This window comes from Oncorhynchus kisutch, unplaced genomic scaffold (assembly GCF_002021735.2).
Source record: "Oncorhynchus kisutch isolate 150728-3 unplaced genomic scaffold, Okis_V2 Okis05a-Okis16b_hom, whole genome shotgun sequence".
In the NCBI taxonomy this organism is placed as follows: domain Eukaryota; kingdom Metazoa; phylum Chordata; class Actinopteri; order Salmoniformes; family Salmonidae; genus Oncorhynchus; species Oncorhynchus kisutch.
In genome coordinates, this window is record NW_022261982.1 from 7,017,502 (window position 1) to 7,039,495 (window position 21,994).

The window sequence follows — 21,994 nt, forward strand, 5'->3', positions numbered from 1 at the left end:
TCAAATTCCTGAAATTAAGCAAACCAGATGGCACAATTGTATAGTTTTTTTATATTACAGATAGCCAGGGGTGCACTCCAACACTGACATCATTTACAAACGAAGCATTTGTGTTTAGTGAGTCCGCCAGATCAGAGGCAGTAGGGATGACCAGGGATGTTCTCTTGATAAGTGTGTGAATTGGACCATTTTCTGTCCTGCTAATCATTAAAAATATAATGGGTGTCAGGGAAAATGTATGGAGTAAAAAAGAAAATTTTCTTTAGGAATGTAGTGAAATAAAAGTTGCCAACAATATAAATAGTAAAGTACAGATACCCCAAAAAACTACTAAAGTCCTTTAAATAATTTCCACTTAAGAACTGTACACCACTGCCTGCATCCATGCCGTGTGTCAGCATTGCAGACTGGTGGTGTGATGGTTGGGGTGTGTTTTCAGGGCACACATTGGGCCACTTGATAAAAGATGTGGAATGTTTGAATGCCACAGGATCTCTAAGGAATCCTTACCCATCAGGTGCATCCCTTCATGGCAGCAGTGTATCCATCTGCAAATAGATTTCTTCAGCAGGATTACGCCACAAGTCTTGTCCAGGAATGATTCCAAGAACATGACAGTGAATTCAGTTTACTGCAGTGGCCTGACGAGTCACCAGATCTCAATCCAGTTGTTCATCTCTGGGAGGAGATGGAACGAGCTGATGATGATCAGTTTTCAGCATTTAGTTTTGGTGGATTATTTTATATTACTATATAACTTTTGTTTAATGATAAACAGGCTATGAATCGACTACTTTGATTTATTAAATAGTATTTTAATACTAGATCCGTTATTTTAGTCATTGATGATGAATGTGTTTGAGTAACTGTATAGAAGTTAATTGGTCTGTCGGCAGGTAGCCTAGTGGTTAAGAGTGTTGGGCCAGTGTTAAGAGAATTTTGTTCTCAATGTTCATAAACTGAACTTCAATTCAAATACTCTGTCTGTTACCAAGAATTTGTAAGGTTCTTATTGAAATGAAACAGACAGAGGCCAGTCTACAATAGTCAGCAATGTTTATTTACAAGAGCTCTGCCCATCATTTTATGTACATTGGTTTATATACCTCTCATTTCGTCATAAATTTCCCTCCTCCTCTCAGACAATGACAATGCTGTTTTACAAGTCTTCTCCTATGCATACAAGGCTTATCATATGCTACAACGTTACACAGTCTACTGCAAGCCCAACGGCTTCTCCCCTCTCTGGGTGGGGACCAGACATCTTTCCTGTTGTTAGTTTCACAGTGGTCACAAGTTGTCTGTTAACACTTCCTCCTTGTACAAACATTCTTCATCAGACAGGGTAGAATTCTGTTCGTTACAGTCCTATCATTACTTTTAAATGTAAACATCATTTAGTCATTATACGTAAAATTCCTAACAGCCAGTAACTGAAAGGTTGCTGGTTTGAATCCCGAGCCGACTAGGTGAAAAATGTAATTGTGCCCTTAAGCAAGGCAATTAACTCTTATTTGTCCTGTAAGTCGCTCTTATCCAGAGATCTGCTAAATGACACAAATGTAATGAAAAATGTTTGTACGTGAATTTCTGCTGGGCAACCTCCTCTTCTCTTGTGTATAATTAAATGAAATAAACTGTTTGATGTGAAATACTGTATATACAATACACAACATTACCACTTTGTTTACCATGTCCCTCTGGCCAGGGTCATAGTCAGCTAGACTTTGCAGCTGCTGTTGTTAGTAGCCTACAGTTTCCATGCAATACAGCATGTCTGATCACTAATGATTAGATGTACAGGCTGCTACATTTTTGTAAGAGTTTTTCCTTGTAGTAAAAATTATGTGGGTAAAACAAAGTGTGAATCTCGGAGCGTCGTAGCACCATTAGGTGCAGGAAATCCACTTACCCTGTTGCGGCCAACTTTTTGGAAGCGAACCACTCGATTTCGTCCCTACGTTATATCGGCATCGAACATGTCACCCTCCCTATGAGAGGAGGTGACCTCGACAATTTATTAAAACGAGAGGCTACCTGGATCTTTCATTTAAAGACCCTTGCTCTCTTCAGTCTCAGCGTATACTTTGATCTGAAGCCATTCTTGTGATTGTTGTGATGTTGCTATTCATTGTAAATGTTTGTTGGCCTATGTAGGAAAATTGTATCTATGATCGTATGCTCTCATTCATGTTTTTGATATGTTATTTTTATCTGAGAATTAACCAATGATATCAGGGCACACCCTGCCATGATTACAGACACCTGTGTGTCCTTTAACACTATATAAACTAGTGACTCACAGTGCTTCTCATTATACCCTGATGAAGACTGCTTGTCTGTCGAAACGTTGGATATTAGGTTATTAAATTATTGCGTCTGAGCTTCTAAAGTGTGGGTCTCTCCTTTCCTTTTTCAAGTGTTCTACTCCGCTAGCCAGCACCTCAACTCAACAGGTGTTCTACTCCGCTAGCCAGCACCTCAACTCAACAGGTGTTCTACTCCGCTAGCCAGCACCTCAACTCAACAGGTGTTCTACTCCGCTAGCCAGCACCTCAACTCAACAGGAGTGCGCTTCTTTCACCTCCAGGTCTCTGTTTGTAAGTCAGCCACTCAATGTTAGTGATGGCTGTTTAACAGTCTGATGGCCTTGAGATAGAAGCTGTTTTTCAGTCTCTCGGTCCCAGCTTTGATGCACCTGTACTGACCTCGCCTTCTGGATGATAGCGGGGTGAACAGGCAGTGGCTCGGGTGGTTGTTGTCCTTGATGATCATTATGGCCTTCCTGTGACATCGGGGGGTGTAGGTGTCCTGGAGGGCAGGTAGTTTGCCCCTGGTGATGCGTTGTGCAGACCTCACTACCCTCTGGAGAGCCTTACGGTTGTGGGCAGAGCAGTTGCCGTACCAGGCGGTGATACAGCCCGACAGGATGCTCTCGATTGTGCATCTGTAAAAGTTTGTGAATGTTTTTGGTTACAAGCCAAATTTCTTCAGCCTCCTGAGGTTGAAGAGGCGCTGCTGTGCCTCAAACACCACACTGTCTGTGTGGGTGGACCATTTCAGTTTGTCCGTGATGTGTACGCCGAGGAACTTAAAACTTTCCACCTTCTCCACTACTGTCCGGTCGACGTGAATAGGGGGCTGCTCCCTCTGCTGTTTCCTGAAGTCCACGATCATCTCCTTTGTTTTGTTGACATTGAGTGTGAGGTTATTTTCCTGACACCACACTCTGAGGGCCTTCACCTCCTCCCTGTAGGCCATCTCGTCGTTGTTGGTAATCAAGCCTACCACTGTAGTGTCATCTGCAAACTTGATGATTGAGTTGGAGGCGTGCATGGCCACGCAGTCATGGGTGAGCAGGGAGTACAGGAGAGGGTTGAGAACGCACCCTTGTGGGGCCCCAGTGTTGAAGATCAGCGGGGCGGAGATGTTGTTACCTACCCTCATCACGTTGGGCTGGCCTGTCAGGAAGTCCAGGACCCAGGGTCTTGAGCTTAATGATGAGTTTGGAGGGTACTATGGTGTTAAATGCTGCGCTGTAGTCGATGAGCAGCATTCTTACATAGGTATTCCTCTTGTACAGCGTGGTTAGGGCAGTGTGCAGTGTGATTGCGTCGTCTGTGGACCTATTGGGGCTGTACGCAAATTGGAGTGGGTCTAGGGTGTCAGGTATGGTGGAGGTGAAATGGTCCTTGACTAGTCTCTCAAAGCACTTCATGATGACAGAAGTGAGTGCAATGGGGTGATAGTCATTTTGCTCAGTTACCTTCGCTTTCTTGGAACAGAAACAATGGTGGCCCTCTTGAAGCATGTGGGAACAGCAGACTGGGATAAGGATTGATTGAATATGTCTGTAAACACCAGCCAGCCAGCTGGTCTGCGCATGCTCTGAGGATGCGGCTGGGGATGCCATCTGGGCCAGCAGCCTTGTGAGGGTTAACACGTTTAAATGTTTTACTCATGTTGGCTGCAGTGAAGGAGAGCCCGCAGGTTTTGGTAGCGGGCCGTGTCAGTGGCACTGTATTGTCCTCAAAGCGAGCAAAGAAGTTGTTTAGTTTGTCTGGGAGCAAGACATTGTGGTCCGCGACGAGGCTGGTTTTCCTTTTGTAGTCTGTGATTGACTGTAGACTCTGCCACATACCTCTCATGTCTGAGCCGTTGAATTGCGACTCTACTTTCTCTGTATTGACGCTTAGCTTGTTTGATTGCCTTGCGGAGGGAATAGCTACACTGTTTGTATTCGGTAATGTTTCCGGGTCACCTTGCCCTGATTAAAAGCAGGGGTTCACGCTTTCAGTTTTGCGCGAATGCTGCCATCATCCACGGTTTCTGGTTGGAGAATGTTTTAATAGACGCTGTGGGTACAACATCACCGATGCACTTGCTAATAAACTCACTCACCGAATCAGCGTATTCATCGATGTTATTTTCCGACGATATGTGGAACATATCCCAGTCCACGTGATCGACGCAATCTTGAAGCGTGGAATCCGATTGGTCGGACCAGCGTTGAACAGACCTGAGCTCAGGCGCTTCCTGTTTTAGTTGCTGTCTGTAGACTGGGAGCAACAAAATGGAGTCGTGGTCAAATTTGCCGAAAGGATGGCGGGGGAGGGCTTTATATGGGTCGAGGAAGTTAGAATAACAATGATCCAGGGTTTTGCCAGCCCGGGTCGCGCATTCGATATACTGATAGAATTTAGGGAGCCTTGTTTTCAGATTAGCCTGGTTAAAATCCCCAGCTACAATAAATGCACCCTCAGGATATGTGGTTTCCAGTTTACATAGAGTCAAATTAAGTTATTTTAGGGCCGTCAATGTGTCTGCTTGTGGGGGAATATACACGACTGTGATTATGATCGAAGATAATTAATTCTCTTGGTAGATAATGCGGTCGACATTTGATTGTAAGGAATTCTAGGTCAGGTGAACAAAAGGACTTGAGTTCCTGTACTTTGTTATGATCACACCCCGTCTCGTTAATCATAAGGCAATCACACCCGCCCTTGTTCTTACCAGAGAGATGTTTGTTTCTGTCGGCGCGATGCGTGAAGAAGCCAGGTGGCTGTACCGACTCTGATGACGTATCCCGAGTGAGCCATGTTTCCGTGAAACAAAGAATGTTACAATCTCTGATGTCTCTCTGGAAGGCAACCCTTGCTCGGATTTTGTCTACCTTGTTGTCAAGAGACTGGATATTAGCGAGTAGTATGTTCGGGATCGGTGCGTGACCAGAAGACCGCTCCGTCTGCCCCTTCTATACTGTACTACTGGGACTATACTGAGGGTCAGGCTGTTGAAATGCAGTTGATAATGTAAATAGTATTGGAGAACTCTGGTATTGATGGTCCCTTCAAGGGTGAGTCATTGATATGAATGCTCAGAGTGAAAGAGCTGTGAACTCACCTGTGTTCATATGTGTTCATACACACAGTAACAATGAGAGGGGGTGTAGCATGCACAGGGAAGGACCAGGAAGTTGATCTCAGATTCTATTCAGAGTTGACAGATTGACACTGAGGACAAACCCAGCCTGCCTCTCTCTTTCCACACTCTAAATCTACAGTCACTGGGTCCTGATTGTGACAGTGGAGTCTAGTTTGCACTGCAGGATCCAGAGATGGCATCAGTAGGCAGGTTTCCATTGACCCAGGTTTATTAGACAAAATATCCCACCGGGAAAAAAATCGGGAAACATTGAAGAACCACAGTGACATTACGTGGGGGCGTAAGAATTGCACTGCTAAGATCAGAGATTCATCTCCTAAGTACATACTGTACCTAGTTTGTAAGATCAATCAAGTAATCTTACAAACAGGACTTCAAGTTGTAAAATAGTAAACTACTCCTTTAATGGGGTGGTAGATTCTATGAAAGGGATGTTTCACAAAAATAACTTTTATTGTAGTATTTTGTTCATTAGCAATCCCTTTCAGTACAAAGCAAAAAGTTTGATGATAATGATATGAAAATGTCTTTATGATAATTGCATGAAATTTGAATCATCACACTTTTTGCTGTGTACTGCAGTGTTTCCCAATCCTGGTCCAGGGGACCCAAAGGGGGGTGATTTTTTGTTTTTGCCCCTAACACACACACACACTGGATTCAACTAAGCAACTCAAGCCTTTGAACTGAATATGGTATGTGAGTGTGAGGGCAAAAACATACATGTACACCCTTTGGGACTAGGATTGGGGAACACTGCTGTACTGAAAGTCCTCCATCTATAGAACTTCACTGCTGAAGTGCACATTATTTGGATTGTATACAGGGTGATGAAACCAAGGTGGACATTTGTAATTTGATTGAACTATTCCTTTAATTAGAGTTCCTTTGGAGCTACATTTAGTTAGAGGGGCATTTGCTCTAAGCATGTGCTATAAATAAACATTCATTTATTTTTCAAAGAAAACTGCTTTTGTCATCTCTTAAAGATTTTTTTTTACTTAAGTTCTTTAGTTTACACCACTGAGGAGGCGGCGGCAGCAGCATCTATCCCCTTCTCGTGTATAGGGCCATCCCAAGGATCCCGGAATGCACAGAAGGTTGCACTGTGGTAGTGGGGAACAGGAAGTTCCCGGCACGCGGGCATCATTTTTCAGAATAACGAAAGCCCCAGAACGATGCAGTCAAGAAGATAACCTTTGTATGTTTCCGTTTCAATTTACTACTACAGGTATGTAATAGCGCGTTTAAACTTTACAATATCGAAAGAACATGTCAATCCATGCTAGGTAACAAATCCATTAAGGTATTGTCACGTATGATGTGTAATTTTTGTCAAACCGAGTGAAGAATGTGGTTAACTATTTTACAAGTCACATAGCTAGAGACTTTGGGTTTGTCTGAGTGGATGTACATTTTTCTCAAGGTAATTTCATAAAGAATCCATTTATTTGAGATTTTTTGTTGTTGCATGTTATTGGTTTTGTGTAAAATTGACGAGCTGGCAAAATGGCGGTCCCCACTCGGTCTGTTACTGTATTGTGAACCGGTAATACATTTTTTTTTGATTGAAATAATACAATGAAGACGCGGTTGTTCAGGAAAATAGTAACAGTGCTGCCTAAAACAAACAGTGACCTTGTAATGTACTACATGGTTTTGGAGTAATTTTATGTGAATTTATGAAATCTACTATAAAGTGCTCTTACGTTGTCCTTTGTGTCTAATGTGAATGAATTAATGTTTTCAAATCACATTTTATTTGTCACATGAGCCGAATACAACAGGTGTAGACCTTAAAGTGAAATGCTTACTTACAAGCCCTTAACCAACAATGCATTTTTAAGAAAATACCTTAGAAAAAGTAAGAGAAGAATAATTAAAGAGCAGCATTAAATAACAATAGCAGAGCAATATACAGGGGGTACAGTCAATGTGCGGGGGGCACCGGTGTCGAGGTAATTATGTACATGTAGGTAGAGTTATTAAAGTGGCTATGCATAGATAAGAGAGTAGCAGCAGCGTGGGTGGGTGCAAATGCAAATAGTCTCGGTAGCCATTTGATTAGCTGTTCAGGAGTCTTATGGCTTGGGGGTAGAAGCTGTTTAGAAGCCTCTTGGACCTAAACTTGGTGCTCTGGTAGCGCTTGCTGTCCGGTAGCAGAGAGAACAGTCTATGACTAGGGTGGCTGGAGTCTTGGACAATTTTAGGGCCTTCCTCCAACACCGCCTGGTTTTGAGGTCCTGGATGGCAGGAAGCTTGGCCCCGGTGATGTACTGGGCTATACATACTACCCTCTGTAGTGCCTTGCAGTCAGAGGCCAAGCAGTTGCCATACCAGGCAGTGATGCAACCAATCAGGATGCTCTCGATGGTGCAGCTGTAGAACCTTTTGAGGATCTGAGGACCCATGCCAAATATTTTCAGTCTCCTGAGGGGGAATAGGTTTTGTCGTGCCCTCTTCACAATTGTCTTGGCGTGCTTGGGCGGCAGGGTAGCCTAGTGGTTAGAGCGTTGGACTAGTAACCGGAAGGTTGCAAGTTCAAATCCCGAGCTGACAAGGTACAAATCTGTCGTTCTGCCCCTGAACAGGCAGTTAACCCACTGTTCCTAGGCCGTCATTGAAAATAAGAATTTGTTCTTAACTGACTTGCCTGGTTAAATAAAGGTTAAATTAAATGTAAAAAAAAAAATGTTAGTTTGTTGGTGATGTGGACTCTACGGAACATGAAGCTCTCAACCTGCACCACTACAGACCCGGTGTAGTACGATTCAATCTTAGTCCTAATGTTAGTCCTGTATTTGTTGTCAATGTTTAGCTACCTGAAATGAGATCCGTGCTTAATTTGGACAGGAGCTCACCAGAGCAGAATACTTACATTTCTACTGCTTGAGATCATGTTCCTCTTATTATAGAATATTAGCTCAAAAGTCATGTGTAGCTCCTGCCCCTAAATATAAACATTACCGGCACCCAAAATGAGCATGGGCACCTATTTCAGTCCAAGTCAAGCACTGAATTAGATAATTGAACAAGAAGAAATATAATATATATTTTAGGGAATAAAGTGCCAGAACTGTCAAGAAATAACTCTTGTGTCTGTTTTGTCTTTATTACTACAGACCGACTCAGATTAAGTCTGAGGCCGTTAACATCAACAGTGAGGACAATCCCAGCCTGCCACTCTCCTTCCACACTGAGTACAAACCTACAGTCACTGGGTCCTGATTGTGACAGTGGAACCCAGTTTGCAATGCAGGATCCAGAGATGGCATCAGTGAAGCTGGAAGACTGCAGTCAAACACTGGAGCTGAATGACAACATTAAAGATGAAGAAGAGGTTTCTCATGGTAAGAAGTTTGTTGTTCATTCCAACTTCCCACTGTGCATTAAAAGTTGCAGTAGAACTGTTTCATGATGAACTGTTTCAATGAGAAGGTAGATGTTATTTCATGCTACTGAGACCTGCATGGTTTGACACCAGTATTGTCAGCATTTGTTTTATTCACAGGGACATCTGGAGTGCTCAGAGTATTACATTTTTTTCAATTTAACCTTTTATTTAACCAGGTAGGCCAGTTGAAAACATGTTCTCATTTACAACTGCGATCTGGCCAAGATAAAACAAAGCAGTGCGACACAAACAACAACACAGAGTTGCACATGGAATAAACAAACTTACAGTCAATAACACAATAGAAAAATCTATATGCAGTGTGTGCAAATGAGGTAAGTTAACAAATAGGCCATAGTGGCGAAGTAATTACAATTTAGCAATTAAACACTGGAGTGGTGTGAAATGGAGCAAAAAATAAATAACAGTCTGGGGATGTGGTAGTTGGATGGGCTTTTTACAGATGGGCTATGTACAGGTGCAGTGATCTGTGAGCTGCTCTGACAGCTGGTGCTTAAAGTTAGTGAGGGAAATATGAGTCTCCAGCTTCATTGATTTTTGCAATTCGTTCCAGTCATTGGTCACCTTTCCTTCCAGTTCTCTGCTGCCGAAGGAGGAATTGGCTTTGAGGGTGACCAGTGAAATATACCTGCTGGAGCTCGTGCTGCTATGGTGACCCGTGAGCTGAGATAAGTTGGGCTTTACCTAGCAAAGACTTATAGACGACCTGGAGCAAGTGGGTTTGGCGACAAATATGAAGCTAGGGCCAGCCAACGAGAGCATACAGGTCGCAGTGGTGGGTAGTATATGGGACTTTGGTGACAAAATGGATGGCACTGTGATAGAGTGCTGGAGGTTATTTTGTAAATTACATCGCGGAAGTCAAAAATCGGTAGGATAGTCAGTTTTATGAGGGTATGTTTGGCAGCATGAGTGAAGAAGGCTTTGTTGCGAAATAGGAAGCTGATTCTAGATTTAATTTTAGATTGGAGATGCTTAATGTGAGTCTGGAAGGACGGTTTATAGTCTAACCAGACACCGAGGTATTTGTAATGGTCCACATTACAAAGGTCCACTAAGTCAGAACCATCCAGAGTAGAGATTCTGGACAGGCGGGCAGGTGAGGGCAGTGATCGGCTGAAGAGCATGCATTTAGTTTTACTTGCATTTAAGAGCAGTTGGGAGGCCACAGAAGGAGAGTTGTATGGCATTGAAGCTTGTCTGGAGGTTAGTTAAGTGTCCAAAGAAGGGCCAGAAGTATACAGAATGGTGTCGTTTGCGTAGGGGTGGATCAGAGAATCACCAGCAGCAAGAGCGCCATCATTGATGTATACAGAGAAGAGAGTCGGCCTGAGTATTGAACCATGTGGCACCCCCATAGAAACTGCCAGAGGTCCGGACAACAGGCCCTCCGATTTGACACACTGAATTCTATCAGAGAAGTAGTTGGTGAACCAGGCGAGGCAGTCATTTGAGAAACCAAGGCTGTTGAGTCTGCCGATAAGAATGTGGTGATTGACAGTCGAAAGCCTTGGCCAGGTCGATGAATACGGCTGCACAGTATTGTCTCTTATCGATGGCGGTTATGATATCGTTTAGGACCTTGAGCGTGGCTGAGGTGCACCCATGACCAGCTCGGAAACCAGATTGCATAGCGGAGAAGGTATGGTGGGATTTGAAATAGTCGGTGATCTGTTTGTTGACTTGCCTTTCAAAGACCGTAGAAAGGCAGGGCATGATAGATATAGGTCTGTAACCGTTGGATCTAGAGTGTCTTCCCCCTTTGAAGAGGGGGATGACTTCGGCAGCTTTCCAATCTTTGGAGATCTCAGACGATATGAAAGAGGTTGAACAGGCTAGTAATAGGGGTTGCAACAATTGCGGTGGATCATTTTAGAAAGAGAGGGTCCAGATTGTCAAGCCCAGCTGATTTGTAGGGGTCCAGATTTTGCAGCTCTTTTAGAACATCAGCTATCTGGATTTGGGGGAAGGAGAAATGGGGGAGGCTTGATCAAGTTGCTGTGGGTGGTGCAGGGCTGTTGACTGGGGTAGCGGTAGCCAAGTGGTAGTAGATTTAAAGAAGTGAAGTAGACAAACTGCCAGTGTTTTAATGAATGAAGGATAAGCAGCCAACAAGTGCTCAGCATATGTGGGAACTCCTTCAAGACGGTTGGAAAAGCATTCCTCATGAAGCTGGTTGAGAGAATGAAAATCTGTCATCAAGGCAAGGGGTGACTATTTGAAGAATCTCAAATATAAAATATACTTTGACTTAACTTTTTTATTTATTTACTACATGATTCCATATTTGTAATTTCATAGTTGTGATGTATTCACTATTGTTCTACAATGTAGAAAATAGTAAAAATAAAGAAAAACCCTTGAATGAGTAGGTGTTCTAAAACATTTGACCAGTAGTGTAAGAATTCAGACCCTTTGCTATGAGACTTGACGTTGAGCTCAGGTGCATCCTGTTTCCATTGATCATCCTAGAGAGGCTTCTACAAATTAATTGGAGTCCACCGGTTATAAATTAAATTGATTGAACATGATTTGGAAAGGCACACACCTGTCTATATAAGGTCCCGCGTGTCAGAGCAAAATCCAAGCCATGAGGTTGAAGGAAATGTCTGTAGAGCTCCATGAAAAGGGTTATGTCGAGGCACAGATCTGGGGGAGGGAACCAATACATTTATGCAGCGTTGAAGGTCCCCACAGTTGCCTCCATCGTTCTTATTTATATATATATATATATATATATATATATTTTACACATTCATTAGTTCCAAATAGAGCAATCAACAATCACAATTCCCCACACACACCCCAACCCAAAGATAGACAAAAACATAACCAAACGCTAACAACAAAAGTCCTCACATTTCCAATATTAAATAATAAATCGAAAGTCCGGAGTAAAGGGTCTGAATTCTTATGTAAGTGTGATATTTCCATTTTTGTTTGTATCATATGGTTCAAATTGATCATTTAAGTTACTTTTAGAAGCACTTAACATAAGGGCTGTGTTTCGTGTAGGCTTACCCTGGCATGACGTTTTGATAACTGTGTACATTTCTCTTGGACAAGGTGACTTATCAATATATTAGACTGTATTTCTTCTCAGATTTGAAAACGGTAATTAGTGTCAAAGTAGACGTCATGCTAAACTACAAATCCCTGCAAGCTCCTGCACATCATCTCTAGCTGACACCTTTGCTAACAGGTATTGTGTCAATTTAAAACTTGCACAAGACAGTTCAGAGAATTGTCCATTTAAATAAATGTAGCCTATTTATTCATTACTAAATTTGGTTAACATTATTTAATCCAGAGATCCTTACCTTTGTCTTGATTTGGCAGACTTGTCTAGACCATCAGCATTTTGTAGTTGTTTATTATAGCCACATTAGCAGCTAATTACATGTCATTTTTGTGGGGGTAAATACAGGCAAATATATTGATCATTTTGTCCTAGAGAGATTTACATGGTTATCAAAACACCAGTGTAGGTCTACACGAAACACAGCCCTTGTTTAAGTGTTTCTAAAATCCCCTATGAGAGAAATTATTGGAACCATTTTCCTATTTGACTGCTATGTGTTTTGCGAATTAGGATTTATACTGTGGTACTCGATTGGTATACAGCTACCCGAAGCTAGTGGGGTGTGGATGAGCTGAGGCACGTGGTAAAATGCTTCATTAAGGTGGGCTTTTTAGCATTTATAGCCACGGTTGTCAATTGCACTGCAGAAATGGATCATTGTTGCTCTCAAATTTTGTACATCCCTTTTTAGCGAGATTTTCTCCTTTGCCAAGATAATCCATCCACCTGACAGGTGTGGCATATCAAGAAGCTGATTAAATGGCATGATCATCATTACACAGATGCACCTTGTGCTGGGGACAAGAGTAGCTGAGTAGGGGCTGCCTTGGCAGCAGCTAATGGGGATCCCTAATAAATACAAAAATGCCACTCTAAAATGTGCTGTTTTGTCACACAACACAATGCCACAGTCTCAAGTTTTGAGGGAGCATACTATTGACAAGCTGACTCTAGGAATTTCCACCAGAGCTGTTGCCAGATAATTTAATGTTTATTTCTCTACTATAAACCGCCTCCAACATTGTTTTAGAGAATTTGTCAGTATGCCCAACCAGCCTCACATCGGCAGACTGCCATATATGGTGTTGTGTGGGCGTGTGGTTTGCTGATGTCAGTGTTGTGAACAGAGTGCCCCGTGGTGGTATCAGGGTTATGATATGGGCAGGCTTACGCTACAGACAACAAACACAATTGCATTTTATCGATGGCAATTTCAATGCTGAGATCCTGAGGCCCAATGTCCTGCCATTCATCTGCCGCCATCACCTCATGTTTCAGCATGACAACGCACAGCCCCATGTCGCCAGGATCTGTACACAATTGAAAATGCTGAAAAAGATCCCAGTTTTTCCATGGCCTGCATACTCCGGCATGTCACCCTTTGAGCATGTTTGGGATCAACGTGTACAACAGCTTGTTCCAGTTCCCGCCAATATCCTAGAATTTCGCACAGACATTGAAGATGAGCGGGACAACATTCCACAGGCCACAGGCCACAGGCCACATTCAACATCCTCACAAATTCTATGCAAAAGGACATGTGTCCCGGAATAGGCAGCGGCAGCTACCCATTTCTCCAGTGAATCATGTGTAAATTGGGAGATGCAGGGACCAAACTGTGAGCCCGAGAGGTGGTGACCTGGGGGTCTCTGCGGTAGCAGAACACATTAAATAAAATACCTTTTATAATAAAGCATTGCATGCATTATCATGGCTTTAGTGTACTGGCAAAGAGTAGTGGTGTGGAGCTGCTTGCAGAAGTTGCACACAGAGTACATTTATTGTAGCCTGGAGTCCTGGAAAAATGTGGCCTTTTAAACAGATTTCATGCAGTTCTACATCATTTTAGATGACTGGGGACTTTGAATAAATGACCAAAATGGCAGACTACTTTGATACTGACAAACTGAGAATCTGAGGTCAATAAAAACGACTGTCTCTAATCCATCAATAGCCTAGGCCAGGTGTGAGGAGAAACACATTATACAATATGAGGAGGAAGTTATAGTCCTAAACAAGCTTTCCAGTTTCACTGACTCACCCAATGATGTTCAGCTCACTCACCGGACAAAAGCTTATCTCTCTTGCTTTACCTTGTAAAAACAATGCTGTTTGATCAATAGGCCTATTTGGAAGTTGATAACTTGGTAACATACAGACAGATTAGTATTTTCTTTTCAGCAGGATCCATTTGCTTTACAACCTGTGTTTTCCAGTGATTGTATTAGAAATATTGCTAAAGGCCTGTTTTGGCTGCATGCTGTTCACTGACAGATTTGCCACATGTTCCTGACGGTAGACATGCCTTGTGATTTGGCTACACACAATCCACAGCTGGGCTATTTTAAATTAGCTATTGATCCTCTGTAACTAAATACTCCTGGTGTTGTATTGGGAATGATTTCATTTCTTTCTGAACAGACTGCAGAGTCCTGCAGCACCTCAACACACTTCCCACAGCTATTATTCTATCAGGAAATAAATGAAGAAGTGCAATGCTGGAGAGATGAGATTCCGGCTCATGTCTATAACAGCACAGAGAGGGAGAGAGATCATAGAAAGTGAATCTCATTTTATTTCTGTGAGAGATACAGGCGTGCTTCTCTCTCACCACAGCAATGGCCACACCTTGGTCTAAATAGGCTACAATGTTGCACAAACCATAAACCTGGTTCGTCCCAACATTAATACATTCTTATATCAGGCACATTTTCACATTGTTTTTTAGGAGGCATGATAATTACAGAGGAATCCAAATGTAATTACTCTGCTTTTATTCTGATTTTTACATTGCAAACAGTATAAATCATTTTTCATGCCACAAGAGGTAGGCTACCTGATCCTGGCAAATGGGTTCCGGAACGAACGACTACAAAACTGAGAGGTGCCGGAGGATCTGGCTCAAATTAAGCACAGCCCTTCTCATATAATGGGAAAGGCCATCTCAAGGATCTCTGAATTCACAAACGATTGCACCGAAGATTTTTTTTTGCTTAGGGTAAAGTCTACAAAACTTAGTCCACTCTTGTTTATAACAGATTTTAGTTCTGGGAACAGAACTGTATCGGATGTTTCATTGACTAGAACATTTGCTGAATGTCGGCCAAAGTCCTTGTCGTGCCATCTTCTCCCACTGCCGGCCAGTGGGCTTCCTCTCACTACCATATTTGGTATACTCATTACCATAGTTGGTATACTCACTACCATAGTTGGGGTACTCACTACCATAGTTGGGGTACTCACTACCATAGTTGGGGTACTCACTACCATAGTTGGGGTACTCACTACCATAGTTGGGGTACTCACTACCATAGTTGGTAGTGAGTGGAAACGCGAAGTTCTGGGCAGGCACGCAACCTTCAGAAATCTTCAGAATAAAGATATGGGCAGAACTGTGATGTTAAGAAGACAATATTTGTGTCTATTTTTTACTACTGGTATGTAATAACATGTTTATACTGTCTAATATCAAAAGAACATGTAATACCATGCTAGGTAACAAATCCATTCAGGTAATATCACGTTTGGTATTATTTTTTTTTTACTATTGGTTTTTGATACAATAATACAGTGACGACAAGGTTATTCAGGAAAATAGTACATAGTGCTGCCTGAAACATACTGCAACCTTGTACTAAATGGTAATTTATGCATTTATGTGAATTGAGGAAATCTACTATAGATTAAGTACACTTAAGTTGTGTAGCCTGATTTAAGAGTGTATACTTTGTCTAATGTGAATGAATCCATGTTGCGTTGTCAATGCTTAGCTACCAGATCTATTGAAATGAGATCAGTGCTTGACTTGGATAGTTCACCTCAAATGTCTACAGTTTGAGCTCATGTTCCTCTTATAGAATATTAGCTCAACAGTATTGTGGAGCTGCTTCACCTAAATATAAACAGTACCGGTATCTATTTCAGTCCAAGTCAAGCACTGAATTAGCTCAATTAACAATAACTAATATAATATGTTTTTAGAGAATAAATAAAGTGCCAGAACTGTCTTAGAAAATAACTTTTTGTCTGTTGTTCATTGTTACTACAGGACTAGAATTAAGTCTGAGGCCGGTAACATCAATAGTGAGGACAAACCCAGCCTGCCTCTCTCCTTCCACACTGAGTCCAAACCCACAGTCACTGGGTCCTGATTGTTACAGTGGAGCCCAGTTTGCACTGCAGGATCCAGAGATGGCATCAGTGAAGCTGGAAGACTGCAGTCAAACACTGGAGTTGAATGTCAACATTAAAGATGAAGAAGAGGAGGAGAAGATTGGAACATCTGTTTCTCATGGTAAGAGCTGGTTCTAACTAAGTTTGTTCATTCCAACTTCCCACTGTGTATGAAAAGTTGCAGTAAAGCTGTTTCATGATGAACTGTTTCAATGAGAAGGTAAATATTATTTCATGGTTTGACACCAATATTGTCAGCATTTGTTTTATTCACTGGGATATCAGTGTCGACTAAAGAAGTGAAGTAGTGAAGTGGCTCATAATTTTCACAACCATTACCACTTTTTTAGCTTTAAACCTTTACCCACTTGTAGAATAGTTTTATTCCCCCTTCGATTGTACAACCTACTGATATGAATACATATTTCACCTGGTACAGCAAGAAGAAGACTGGCCACCCCTTTGAGCCTGGTTCCTCTCTACCTTTCTTCCTAGGTTCCTGCTTTCTAGGGAGTTTTTTTGGGCCCACTGCTTCAACATCTGCATTACTTGCTCTTTAGGATTTTAGGCTGGGTTTCTGTTAAGCTGTTTGACAACTTTGGATGTAATAGGGCTTCATAAAATACATTTGATTGACATGTACAGTGGGGAGAACAAGTATTTGACACACTGCCGATTTTGCAGGTTTTCCTACTTACAAAGCATGTAGAGGTCTGTAATTTTTTTCTCACTTCAACCGTGAGAGACGGAGTCTTAAAACAAAAATCCAGAAAATCACATTGTATGATATTTTTTTTTTGTAATTCATTTGCATTTTATTGCATGACATAAGTATTTGATACACCAGAAAAGCAGAACTTATTATTTGGTACAGAAACTTTTGTTTGCAATTACAGAGATCATACGTTTCCTGTAGTTCTTGATCAGGTTTGCACACACTGCAGCAGGGATTTTGGCCCACTCCTCCATTCAGACCTTCTCCAGATCCTTCAGGTTTCGGGGCTGTCGCTGGGCAATACGGACTTTCAGCTCCCTCCAAAGATGTTCTATCGGGTTCATGTCTGGAGACTGGCTAGGCCACTCCAGGACCTTGAGATGCTTCTTACGGAGCCACTCCTTAGTTGCCCTGGCTGTGTGTTTCGGGTCGTTGTCATGCTGGAAGACCCAGCCACGACCCATCTTCAATGCTCTTACTGAGGGAAGGAGGTTGTTGGCCAAGATCTCGCGATACATGGCCCCATCCATCCTCCCCTCAATACGGTGGTTGTCCTGTCCCCTTTTCAGAAAAGCATCCCCAAAGAATTATGTTTCCACCTCCATGCTTCACAGTTGGGATGGTGTTCTTGGGGTTGTACTCATCCTTCCTCTTCCTCCAAACACGGCGAGTGGAGTTTAGACCAAAAAGCTCTATTTTTGTCTCATCAGACCACATGACCTTCTCCCATTCCTCCTCTGGATCATCCAGATGGTCATTGGCAAACTTCAGACGGGCCTGGACATGCGCTAGCTTGAGCAGGGGGACCTTGCGTGCGCTGCAGGATTTTAATCCATGACGGCGTAGTGTGTTACTAATGGTTTTCTTTGAGACTGTGGTCCCAGCTCTCTTCAGGTCATTGACCAGGTCCTGCCGTGTAGTTCTGGGCTGATCCCTCACCTTCCTTAATGATCATTGATGCCCCATAAGGTGAGATCTTGCATTTAGCCCCAGACCGAGGGTGATTGACCGTCATCTTGAACTTCTTCCATTTTCTAATATTTGCGCCAACAGTTGTTGCCTTCTCACCAAGCTGCTTGCCTATTGTCTTGTAGCCCATCCTAGCCTTGTGCAGGTCTACAATTTCATCCCTGATGTCCTTACACAGCTCTCTGGTCTTGGCCATTGTGGAGAGGTTGGAGCCTGTTTGATTGAGTGTGTGGATAGGTGTCTTTTATACAGGTAACGAGTTCAAACAGGTGCAGTTAATACAGATAATGAGTGGAGAACAGGAGTGCTTCTTAAAGAAAAACTAACAGGTCTGTGAGAGCCGGAATTCTTACTGGTTGGTAGGTGATCAAATACTTATGTCATGCAATAAAATGCAAATCAATTACTTAAATCCATTAAATCACACTATGATTTTTTTGTTTCAGATTCCGTCTCTCACAGTTGAAGTGTACCTATGATAAAAAATTACAGACTTCTACATGCTTTGTAAGTAGGAAACACTGCAGATTTTGCAGGTTATCAAATACTTGTTCTCCCCACTGTCTATCACACCAACTGACTGGTTCTTCTGATGTTGTTCACACAGGAGACCATGTTGAGACATTCTCTACATCCAGAGAGCAACAGCAGGAAGATCACAGACCTAAGAGGTCTCACCACTGCCCACATTGTAAAGAGATTTTCCCAATTCTTTCAAAGCTAAAAATACACCTACAAATTCACACAGTTGAGAATCTGTATTCCTGTACTGACTGTGGGAAGAATTTCACAACATCAAAGGCTCTGACAGGTCATCAGAGAGTGCACACAGGAGAGAAGCCTTACTCCTGCTCTGACTGTGGGGCGAGTTTCTCTCAACTGGGCACCTTAAAACAACATGAACGTTTTCACAAAGGCTCTGACTGTGGAAAGAGTTTTTCTCAACTGGGCTACTTAAAAACACATGAATGTGTCCATACAGGAGTGAAGCTTTACTCCTGCTCTGACTGTGGAAAGAGTTTCTCTCAACTGGGCCACTTAAAAACACATGAACGTATACATACAGGAGAGAAGCCTTACTCCTGCTCTGACTGTGTAAAACGCTTCACAACAGCATCTCAGCTAAAAGTTCATCATAGAACACACACAGGAGAGAAGCCTTATTCTTGCTCTGACTGTGGGGCGACTTTCTCTCAACTGGGCACCTTAAAAACACATGAACGTATACATACAGGAGAGAAGCCTTACTCCTGCTCTGACTGTGGAAAATGCTTCACAACAGCATCTCAGCTAAAAGGTCATCAGAGAACACACACAGGAGAGAGGCCTTACTCCTGCTCTGACTGTGGAAAGGGTTTTTCTCGACTGGACTACCTGAAAACTCATGAACATATACATACATGAACATATACATAGGTAGCCTAGTGGTTAGCGCATTGGGCCATTAACTGAAAGGTTGCTGGATTGAATCTCCCAGCTGTCAAGGTAAAAATCTGTCAGTCTGCCCCAGTACAAGGCAGTTAACCCACTGTTCACCGGGCGCCGAAGACGTGGATGTCAATTATGGCATCCCCCGCACATCTAATTCAGAGGGGTTGTGTTAAATTAGGGAGACACATTTCAGTTGAATGCGTTCAGTTGTACAACTGATTAGGTATCCCCCTTCCCTAGTTAAATACTTGAGTGAAGCCTTACTCCTGCTCTGACTGGAGCATTTTTATCAAATGGGCCATTTAAAAAGACACCAATGTATGCATAAAGGAGAGAAGCTTCATCAGTATACTCTGTGAGACGTCTCACAATGGAGCCTGATGCTTGACTGGGTGGTACTGCTTCCCTCTGCAGTTTTCTGTGGGAATGAGCTGGTAGACACAACATTAAGGACACCTGTTATTTCCATGATGTAGACTGACCAGGTGAACTCGGGTGAAAGCTCTGTTCCTCAATGACATAGTTTTTGTGTATTTATTATGGATCCTCATTAGCTTCCAGCAAAAAAACAAGAAAGTGCGGTTGCAGTGAGCTAAGGAATGAAAACACTGGAGAATTTGAAAAATATTGCCTGGTCTGATGAACCCTGGTTCCTGCTGTGTCATGCTGATGGGAGGACTAGGGTATGGAGGAAACCACGAGTACATTAATCCCTGCTGTGTGTCAACATTGCAGGCTGGTGGTGATGGTGTAGAGTGTGTTCTCATGCCACACACTGGGCCCCTTGATAAAAGTGGAGCAATGTTTGAATACCACAGGATATCTAAACATCATTGCCAATCAGGTGCATCCCTTAGATTTTTTTCAGCAGGATTATGCCCCATGGCACAACGCTTGTCCAGGAATGGTTCCAAGAACATGACAGGGAATTCAGTTTACTGCAGTGGCCTGACGAGTCACCAGATCTCAATCCAATTGTTCATCTGTGGGAGGAGATGGAAGGAGCTATTCGGAGTAGAGATCCACTCCCAGCCAACTTGAAATAATTGTGGGAAGCATTGGAGTCAACATGGGCCAGAATCCCTGTGGAACACCTTCAACACCTTGGGAGTCCATGCCCTGATGAACTGAGGCTGTTCTGAGGACAAAAGAAGCTGCAACTTGACATTGGGAAGGTGTTCCTAATGTTTTGTACACTCAGTGTATATCAGATAAAGATGTTGTGATCCGTTTTCAGCATTAGTTTGGGTGGATTATTTTATATTACTAAATACCTTTTGTTTAATGATAAACAGGCTATGAATCGACTACTTGTGTTTATTAAATTGTATTTTAATACTAGAATCATTATTTTAGTCATTGATGATGAATGTATTTGAGTAACTATATTGAAGTGAATTGATAGCGTTGGGGTCGGCCTCCCGGGTGGGGCAGTGGTTAAGGGCGCTGTACTACAGCGCCAGCTGTGCCATCACGAGTCCCTGGGTTCGCGCCCAATTCTAGCGTCGTCCGGGTTAGGGATGGCTTGGTCGGTAGGGATGTCCTTGTCTCATCGCGACTCCTGTGGCGGGCCGGGCGCAGTGAGCGCTAACCAAGGTTGGTACAGATGGTTGGTTGGGTTGTGTATCGGAGGACGCATGACTTTCAACCTTCGTCTCTCCCGAGCCCGTACGGGAGTTGTAGCGATGAGACAAGATAGTAGCTACTACAACAATTGGATACCACGAAATTGGGGAGAGAAAAAAAGCGGTAAAATTCAAAAAAACTAAAAAAAGATTAACTGAAAGGTTGCTGGTTTGAATCCCGAGCCGCCTGGGTGATAAATCTGGCATTGTGCCCTTGCAATTAACCATATTTTGTCCCTTCGGTCGCTCTGGATAAGAGCATCTGCTAAATTACAAAAATCGATGGAAAAATTGTTCGTACATGAATTTATGCTGTGCAACCTCTTTTCTGTGTATAATTAAATGAAATAAACTGTTTGAAGTGAAATACTGTGTATACATAACATTACCGTTTACCAGAGGGACAGGGCCATACTGCTGCCCTACCAAACAAAAAGGCACTGTTAGGGTTCGTTCCTGTTCCCTGTCAATCATTGGTGAAATTAGAATTATGACAATATCTTTAATTAAATCATTCAAAACCTTTAATAATGCAATTGTAGACAGAAGTTGACAATCAGGAACATGGCACGCATGTTTCCCAGTAAGTTCTGCATCAAAGAAAATGTCCCGTGTTATTTTATCGAACCCGAAGTGATGTCACTGCCTACGTCGTTATCTTTTACTCATGATACCAAAACCATGCCTACACAGCTATATAAACAAGGCTCTTAGTGTGTTATCTAAAACCTTAGCAGTAAAATGTCCAAGTTGATTTATAGTGGAATGTCTGACTTGTCTTATCTCCTACACTCCCCTGCAGAGTTCTGTCTCAGTCACACATTTCTCAGGGGGGTCTCTTTATAAGGGGGAGAGAACTAGAAAACCACTGTGGAATAATATTCAAACCTCATAATGTGTATATATATTGTAAATCTGTAGTCTAGGACTCTATAAATGTAAAGAGGGTGGGGTCTTATTACCCCTCCCCTTCTATTAATACAACATAAGCATAATCAATTATTCTAATACATCAATCATTTGCTACAGCCCCAATCATGACCCCTAGGTGAACTCCTGACAGCAGTAACTGCTAATTTGGTAGAAAATGAGTTTTGTGATTTTTGCTACATTAAATACATGCTTAATCATGTGAA

General features: G+C 42.5%; 1 protein-coding gene across 1 annotated transcript in view; it reads left to right on the forward strand.

Annotated features, from left to right (window-relative positions):
- The window catches only part of LOC109887205 (gastrula zinc finger protein XlCGF7.1-like), a 34,984-nt gene extending 12,990 nt beyond the window's left edge, over positions 1-21,994 (forward strand). The window contains exon 3 of the mRNA XM_031813567.1: positions 18,410-21,994. Coding sequence (XP_031669427.1) covers positions 18,410-19,206 — 797 coding nt within the window. The 3' untranslated portion in view covers positions 19,207-21,994. The remainder of the gene's footprint in view (positions 1-18,409) is intronic.